Consider the following 8,988-nt stretch of genomic DNA (forward strand, 5'->3'; position numbering starts at 1 on the left):
GCGAGGGCGTCCCCCTGCCCTGCCTCTGCGACGGCGCCCGCGACTGCAAGGACAAGTCGGACGAGGCCGACTGCCGTAAGCCCCCTCCAATTCGCCCAGCCCCGCCCAGGGACTGCGGATCTGGCCGCCAGTCCGCCAGGAGCAGGCTTCCTTTCGCCTTCTCCTGAATGTCTTACCCTGGTTTACTACGGAGGAGGAGACCGAGGTTGGGAGAAGTGAAGTGGCTTGTTTGAGGTCACGTGGCTACTGAGGGCAGTGGAGCTCAGGTCTAAGAAGCCAGTGCCCTCACCGATAACCTTCCCCTTCCAGGCAGCCACCCACTGGTTCCTGTGCCCAGAGACCTTGTACACGCAGAAACTAGAAACTCCCACCTGCCCTTCCTGCTGGGCCTGCCTATCCTTCAGGCCTGGCCCGGGTTTCTCTGACCACCCCAGCAGGACTGGGACCTGCCGCTGGGCTGCTAAGACCCCCAGCCACCTTCTCTTACAACACATCTCACACTGCCAGGAGCTCCTCTGCCCAGGCCTCAGCCCCCCTGCACCCTGTGATTCTAGAAGATCAGAAGGCTTTTTGTCTCTGGACTGTCCACTCCCCACCCCTGCACCCCATCTGGCTCAGGAAGGGTTTGCCAAGTGGATGAGGTCCTCAGCAATGAGTACCAAGACTCGAAAGAAGGCATTGTGTCTGTTTTGGAGTGGCCCCAGGGACAAGTGATGGGTGGGGAAGCAGGAGACCTGAGTTTTAGTCCTGGCTCTGCCAGCCAGAGTGCTGTGTGACCCTGGGCAAGGCCTTCCCCCTCTCTGAGCTTCAGTCTCCCCATCTGTACACTGGAGGTGCGTTGACAGGTGTCCTCTGAGGACTCCTAAGCTCTGCCGCTGGTTCTGTTCTTGCCAGGGGTGGCTAAGGCATGAGGGTGGAGAGGAGAGCTGTCCTCGTGCCATACTAATCCTCACCTTCCCTTGTCCTCCCCCGGCAGCATCGGGTACCTGCCGCGGGGATGAGTTCCAGTGTGGGGACGGGACTTGTGTTCTTGCCATCAAGCGCTGCAACCAGGAACAGGACTGTCCAGACGGGAGTGACGAAGCTGGCTGTCTCCAGGGTGCGTGTGGTCATCGAGGGGACAGCATCCTCCGTGAGGAAAAGCCCTGCACTGTCTCCTGGCTCTGGAGAGAACAGCCAGGAGAGGGCGCCCTTTGGTCTCTGCGATACATTGTCCCCCAGAGCGTCATCTGCCCCTAAATCACCTTGTTCTCCTCCCATGGGGTCCTAGTACCACCAGAAATGAATTTTAAGGATTTCATAAAAGCTGGAAGCAGCCTTGGGGGACATGAAAGGACACTCCAGGAAGTCTTCCAACATTTGTCCAGGACACCCAGTGGCTTCCTTCGCTAGTTCCCAGACTAAACAAGTTGACTCCTGCTCCACAGGGGCTCCCTTGATTCTCAGATGGCCCTTTTGGCCACCACCTCCCACTGCAGGAGCAGGGAGTCTTACCCACTGGTCATCTTGGGGCATAGAAAGGTTGGGCAGTGAGACAGCCTCCCCTACCCAGGGTCCGCAGGGCAAAGTCCCCTCCCAGGAGATGGTCAGTCCAACCTCTAAGACCTTTCTAGAGCTACAGAATATTCCCTTCCAGGTCCCAGGCACTGTCAGATCAGATCATAGCCACCTGTATGGCCCTGCCCAGCTCGGTGAGACTTGGCTTCCTGGTCATCCCTGGAATCCTGTCTGTGAGCAGAATGTCCATGGGCCCTGCATTCAGCTTTCTGTCTTGGGCCACTCTAGAGACCTGGGGGCTAGGGCTGGAACAGGGGCTCAGCCTGTCTCCTGTGGGCCCTGGCACAGCTCAGCCCTTCCTGCCCAAGGTCTCACAGTCGTTGTTCACTTTTTCATCTGGCCTGACAGAGTCAACTTGTGAGGGTCCCCGCAGATTTCAATGTAAGAGTGGCGAGTGCGTGGACGGCGGGAAAGTGTGTGATGCTCAGAGGGACTGCCGGGACTGGTCGGATGAGCTTCTGAAAGGGTGTGGTACAGTACTGTCTACGTCCAACAGCTGGACTAACCCTCCCGCCACGCCCCCTCCTAGCTCCTGGGCACAAGGCCCTCGCATGCCCCCCTGCCCTCATACTTTCTGCTCTGACCCTCTTTCTGGACTCATGCACTCGGTGGCCTCACATGGGACTTCTGCCCTTTGGGCCTCTTTTTCTGCATCTCCTCAAAACTCTAAAGTATTTCCTTTCCAGCCTAGCTGCTCAAAAGTGATCTTTCCTCTCACAAACTTGGCTTATCCTCCTGATGTCCTCCACCTTCAGACCTCGGAGAGTGTGCTTTCTGGAATCTTCTCTCTTACTGGGTGTTCTTACCTTGCTGACTTAGCCCAGGCCCTGGCCTCTGAAGCCTTCCAGCCCCCTGCAGGAGAACCCTGCAAGAAAGAGGTGGATAACAGCAGGCACACCCCAGGGCCACTGCGCAGTCCAGGCCTGAGTGGGAATAGGTCAGACGCAGCAGCGGGAGGTGGCTCCAGGCTTGCAGGCTGGACTAGCATGAAGAAGGGGAGGAAGCAACTGCCATGATGGCTACAGATCCAGGGTGGGTTCCAGCATAGAAAGAACAGAGGATCTGGGTTGGAGGTGGGGTGGACATTCCAGAGAAACCCAGCATGGGCTCTTGGAAGGTTCCTGTGTCATTTCCCTGCTTATCCCAGAAGGTCTGGGGTCAAGGGGGATTTGGATAGCAAAGCCCTGGCAGGACAGAGTTGTGGTCAGCCACTGACAGACCTTTTCCCTGCTTTCCCCAGCAGCTCCCCTCCTGGGCACTCAGAAGAGCTTCATTCTCTAGAGCTCCCAGGAACAGCATGGTCCCTCTTCTTTTGAAGATCAAAAATAAATAAATGGGTAGATAAATAAAATAGATAAATACATTTCTCTCTGGGGAAACAAGAGTAGCTGAGTGAAGGCCACTTGGTCTACCTGGCCTTGCAGAAGACCACCTCCAGGCCCTGCAAGAGAAGTCCCAGAGGAAAGACCCTGGAAAAGGGAAGTAGGAAGAACTGGGCCCAGCTCTCCCCACCACCCAGATGTGGAGTTAGCCAGGACTACTAACCTTCTAAACTCTCTCTCCTCTCTTGTCTTCTGCATGACACCCCAAGAGGTGTGTACGTATGTGCGTCCATGTGAGTCCTCTCTGTCTGTGCTGGTGAGAGGCCAGTGGCTATGCCCTTGTCTCCTCTGGGTCGGGCAGGGTGCCTGCATCCATGCAGCTCCGGGTGTGTTCCTGTGTCCGTGTGAATGTGTCTGTGGAGCCCACGGGCCTGTCTGTGCCTCTGCATGTAAGCTGACGTGTGTGTGCATGCAGGGTGTGTGCATGCAGGTATGTGCACGTGCCGGGGAAAGTGACACTGTTCCCTTTCATGGAAGGAAGCCTCAGGTGCTCTTCAGGCCTCTCTGGACCATCTTCTCCGTCCCTTCCTCTCTCGGCTCCCCAGCAGAACTGCCTCCAGGCTGGAGACAGTTAGGGAGGACCAGAGGCCTTCTAGGGAAGGGCTGACAGGGATAGACAGGTCCAGACCTGCTGTCCTTTCCTTCTGACCTGCCTCAGCCCAGTGCCTTCTTCAGTCATAAGCCAGGGTCCCTTTGAGCACTCCCCTTTCCCCTTTCAGAGCTGTCCTACACATGACCCTCCAGCGAGTGCTCAGTAAGTAGAGTCGCCGAGTTGCTGCTCTGCCGACGGAGAGGAAGGAAGCGAGTGGATGCGTGAACGAGGCAGTGGGTGGATGGGAGAACAAATGAGTGGACGGAGCCCAGGGACCAGCACGGCACAAGAGAGGTCAGGGAGGGCTTGGAGTGCCAGAGAGATTCCTGGAGGTGGTACTTCCCCAACGGACTACTCCAAAGCTACCGTGGCTCAGCCTAGCTGGAGTCCAGGGCTTCCCAAGGCTGGACCTGGCTGAGTCACCTCCAAGTCCAGGCCCCCCCAAGTCATGGAATTGCTGTGGTCTTGTTCTTTCAGTTCTGCCAACATTCCGGGGAAACAGGAGGAGGCCCAGGGGTAAAGGGGACATTCCCTACGCATGGCTTAGGCTGGAGGTGGGGCGCCCCAAGCTGTGCATGGCCCCACGTGGGCAGCTCAGACCAGCTGTGTGCATGGGCTCGGCTCAGCTCTGCTCTGCTTGGCTTGGCTGGAGCGGCGGTGCATGAGCCTGGTGGGCAGGGGGTGGTGGGTACCTTCCCTTGGCTTGCCAATTTAATCTGCTGTGATTCTAAAGCACAGAAGATGCTGCGAGAACTTGTGAGCCTTGGTCCTGGACTCCCTGACTCCCCTAAGACCCTGCGAGAAGGTGGTGAGGGAGTGGAGGAGGGGGGAACCAGAACCAGATGACCTCCTGGCCTCCCCCTTGCAGCAGCTGGTAGTCCTGGGGCCAGGCTTGTGGTAGCTGGAAGAACAGGGACAGGTGCTGAAAGCACCCATCGTAGTTGACAGTAGGAGAGAACTGCCTTAGCAACAGCTGCACGTAGAGAAGGGCCCGGATCTTAGAGACCCACGAGTGCAGCCGAGGGCGTCCTGTGGGTGCAGACTCCTGGGTGGCCACTCCTAGCCCTATCCAGAGAGGGGCATAGACAGATGCAGTGTGTCCGGGGAAGGGTACCTGAACGACAGCAGGCCGGAAGTCAGTGCGTTAAGGAGGTTCTTAGGAGACTGCACCCTGGCCTGCCCCACACAAGGAGCTGGGGGTGGGAGCAGAAGCTACAGGGGGCAGATCCTGCAAGGAGGAACATCCTAGTGGCCAGAGTTGTTCCAAAGTGGATCTCCTGTCTCTGGAGCCAAGTGGGCTCCCTGAGGCTGGAGATGCTTGAGCAGGGGCATTTCAGAAGGGACTCTTAGGGTACCCCAAGGATTGGATGAAGGCCCCTTCAACTCAGGTTACAGGGAGGAGGGAGTGTAAGAAACAAGCTTGTGAAAGGAAAGACCTTAGGCCTCCAGGCAAGGCCTTGCCAATTCAGGCCAGGGGGTCCACAGAGCCGTGGCCTGAGGCCAGGGACCTGAGTTCGGGTTCCCCTGTCCCTGTCCCTGTCCAGCCTTGAGAAAGGGCTGAACCTCTTCTTACCCAGTCCCTGTTAATGAGGCAGAGGCTCAGTGAGGCCACAGAGCCCTCCAGTCGGGAGTCCTGCTGCCCCAAGGCTTTTCTTCTGCTCTTGCCCCTGCGCAGCCCCTGCCTTGCCCCTCCCCTGCCCTGCCCCACCCCTTCTGGGCTCCTAGGCCCTCAGGAGCCTGCCTCCCTCCCCAGGGCTGAACGAGTGTCTGCACAACAATGGCGGCTGTTCCCACATCTGCACTGACCTCAAAATCGGCTTTGAGTGCACATGCCCAGCAGGCTTCCGGCTCCTGGACCAGAAGACCTGTGGCGGTGAGGCCTTTCCCCCACCCCGCCAAGCAGAGGCACACCCTCCTACCAGGTCTGACCCCTGCTCCTCCCCGCAGACATCGACGAGTGTGAAGACCCAGACGCCTGCAGCCAGATCTGTGTCAATTACAAGGGCTACTTTAAGTGTGAGTGCTACCCGGGCTACGAGATGGACACGGTGACCAAGAACTGCAAGGCTGTTGGTATGGACACCCCGAAGGCAGAGGGACAGCTCTGAGGGGGTACAGGAAGCAGCGTGCTTCCACATGTGTGGGGAGTGGATAGGCACACACACAGAAAGCAGGGACATGCTGAGTGTGACTGCATCACATCACAACCTGTGACTGACACCCACGCAGTCACTGCATAGAGCCACCCAGTACAGCCCACGGTGGGCAACCCACACGGCACAACGCACAGACACACACTCGGACACAGGCTGCACACGCAGCGTGGGCAGCTCACACAGCGTGGCGTGTCCAGGTACACGCCGGATAACTCGGCCAACTGGATAAATGAGTTTTACTCCATTTTTCGTGGCGCACACCTCACATTGCAAACACTAGGGATTCAGCAGTAAGCCAACCAGACACAAATCCCCGTCGGCAGTCCCAGGACTGAGATTCTGTGTGGGCAAGAGAGACAAGAAATCAGATACGTAAACTACAGCGCGTAGCAGGTAGCAGCGAGGGTTTAAGGAGACATACGAAGTCGGGACTGGGGTAGGGAAGTCCAGGAGGGCAGTGGGTTGGTTTTGGGTAGGACGGTCAGGGAAGCCCTCACTGAGGTGACACCTGAGTGCAGACCCGAGCAGGGAGGAAAGGAGCTATGCCGTCATCTGCAGGAACAGCATGTCGAGATGAAGGAACAGGAAGTGTGAAATATCTGAGGCAGGAGTGTGCCTGGCGCATGCAGGGAACAGCAAGGAAGCTGGTGCCATTGGAGTGAGGAGACTAGGAAGAGAAGTCAGAGAGGTGACTGGGGCAGGTCCCAAAGCCCCTTCTAGACGCTGTAAGGGCTGACTGGAATGTCATCTCAGTCGGGGGAAAGCAGTTGAGTGCTCTGAGTAGAAGAGGGACATGGTGTGTGTCCCCCCTCCCCCGCCTTTTTCTTGGAAAGGTTTTTGCCTTAGAGTGCATGTTCCCTTCGGAGAGAGAGAGACAGAGACAGCTAGAGGGAAAGTGAGAAATCATACCCCTGGGGGGATGGCCACACTGCAGTCCCCTCTCCTCCATTCTTCTTCCGAAATCTTGGGCATGCATGCACACACATGTTCCAGTGTGACTTTCAAGCCACCAGATCCAGGACTCGAGCCATGGTTCACCATGTGGGAGTCCAGTTAGGTAACCATTACACCATCTCCTGGTCCCATGGTGTGCCTTTGGACAGGCTCCCTCTGGCTGCAGTGTTGAGAACAGCATGCAGAGGGCCTGGGAAGAAACAGGGAAAGCACCTCCGTTACTGCAGTAATCCAGAAGAGAGGTGTGGGGGCTTGGGCCAGGGGTCTGCTGTGGGGGTCAGGAAGAGTGGACAGACTGGGTATATTCTGAAGGCCAGCCAGCAGAATTTGCTCATGGATAGAGTGTGGGATGTGAGGGAAGAAAAAGTCAGGTAGGATGCCGAGGTTTTCAGTCAGCCAACTGAAAAACCAGGATGGCTGTCACGGACTCGTGAAGGGTAGTAAGAGAACAACTTTGGAGGAGTGGAAGACTCTTCGGGGCACGTTACGTCTGAGAAAACTATTCAGATCTATCCAGACGGAGGTGTTGGGTAGGCAACTGACCACATGAGCCTGGAGTTTATATGTACAAATACAATACACAACATATAGATTAAACAGTACAGCAACCGCAACACGTAACAGGTAGACCAGTAGCCCAAAAATATACCACATGAGCTGTTCAATAAATGCATATGTCAGCACAGCACGTTAACCTGTCCTTGTCCCCACACAGTTCACTTGTAATACACAACACATACACTTGCAGTGGAGAAAACACACAGTCATGCATGTATACACAAAACCCACACATGACAAAGTACGGTTACATGAAAACCCAAATCATAAACACGTGGGGTCCTGGTCACAGTCATAGCTGTGAATAGAAATCACCTCGAGGGCCAGCTGGTGGAGCGGTGGATCAGGCACCTGATTCCCACTTGGCTGACCACAGTTTGAGCCTCGAATCCAGTGGATTGAAAATCACGCCGGTGTGTGTGCATGTGTGCCCAAAATCCAGAGAGGAGAATGGAGGAGAAGGGATTGTGGCATTACCATCCCCCCGGGGGTGATTTCTCACTTTCCCCTCTCTGGCTAGTGTATGCACCCTAGAAAGAAAGGGAAAAAAAAAAAAAGGAAATCACCTCAAGATGCACTCTAACCTAGCTCCTGCCCTCAGGGAGGTGAGGTGTCCTTGCCCTCACTTTGGAGTGAGGAAAGCCAGCCTTCCTCCTTCCCCATCCACGCTCCGAGCCCTGTGTTGTGTGCTGTCTACATCACAGTGGTTCTCACCCGTCCTTTCTTGGGAATAGTCTTTATCACTTCACACAGGTCACAGCCCCAGGCCCTGCATGGCTCTTGACGGTCCTACCCTATCCCTGAGGAGCACATTATCCTGGCAGAGATGTAGTGACAGGGACCAGGTGGCCAGCAGAAAACAAGTGGGAAAAGGCCCTGGCAGCTCCAGGCACAGGTGTAGCTAAGAGCTGCCACTCATACAATGTTGGTGCCTGATTGGTGGCCCGGTCCATCTAAAAATAGCCGACGGGAGTCAGTGCTAGGCCCTCATTGGCCTGTGGGACAGTGACGTTCACATGGAGGATCCAGAAACGTCTAGGTCACTGATGAGCTCCCTAAAATGGAACCTAAGTCCAAAAGTGGCTTTGTGTATACCGGGCAGTTGTGTGTTGCACATAGAGTCGGTGTTGTGTATCACGTGCACCCCATCTCTGCTGTTGGTTCAGGGAAAGGAGCAAACTCATCACCCTGCTCAGAGGACCCTTGGTGATCGGCCCCTGCTCATCTCAGCTTCATCTATTGCCATGTTCCTAGACACGCGGCATCAACATCAACAACCTCCTTAGGACCCCCCTCCCTAAGTCTCAGCCCTGATGTCTGTCTCCATACTGAGCCGTCTAAGACACGCTCAGATGGCCCCTCTTGACTATGGCAGTGAGGCCCCAAGTGGAGAAGGGCATGGTGATTGCTGGGAAGAAATGCATTCTAGGCAGAGGGGACAACGTGAGCAAAGGCTCCAAGGCAGCTGAGCCCTGCCAAGGCAAGGTGATGACGGGCAATCCAGCAAACTGGAATCAAGTGTGTTAGAGGGGTGACTGAGAAGGCTGGACAGGGAGCTTGGGAAGACCTTCATAGCAGGCCCAAGGAAGTGGGGAGTCAAAAGACTGGGGAGGGAGTCAGCAGGTGGCGTAGTGGTTAAGGCACTGGACTCCCACACGGTTGACTGATTTGAATCCCAGACATGGTGGCATGAAACTCACAGTGGGCACATGTGCATGTGTGTCCCGAATCCCAAGAGGAGAATGGAGAAGGGACTGCAGTGTGGCCATCCCCCCAGGGGTAATTTCTC

At 56.1% G+C, this 8,988-nt stretch overlaps 1 protein-coding gene across 1 annotated transcript in view; it reads left to right on the forward strand.

The window, feature by feature from the left end:
- Positions 1-8,988, forward strand: part of LRP8 (LDL receptor related protein 8) — a 95,329-nt gene that overhangs the window by 60,030 nt on the left and 26,311 nt on the right. Inside the window, exons 6-9 of the mRNA XM_014588127.2 lie at positions 977-1,099; positions 1,906-2,028; positions 5,285-5,404; positions 5,479-5,604. Coding sequence (XP_014443613.1) covers positions 977-1,099; positions 1,906-2,028; positions 5,285-5,404; positions 5,479-5,604 — 492 coding nt within the window. The remainder of the gene's footprint in view (positions 1-976; positions 1,100-1,905; positions 2,029-5,284; positions 5,405-5,478; positions 5,605-8,988) is intronic.

The sequence above is a fragment of the Tupaia chinensis genome, unplaced genomic scaffold (assembly GCF_000334495.1).
Source record: "Tupaia chinensis unplaced genomic scaffold, TupChi_1.0 Scaffold000259_1, whole genome shotgun sequence".
NCBI classification, from domain to species: domain Eukaryota; kingdom Metazoa; phylum Chordata; class Mammalia; order Scandentia; family Tupaiidae; genus Tupaia; species Tupaia belangeri.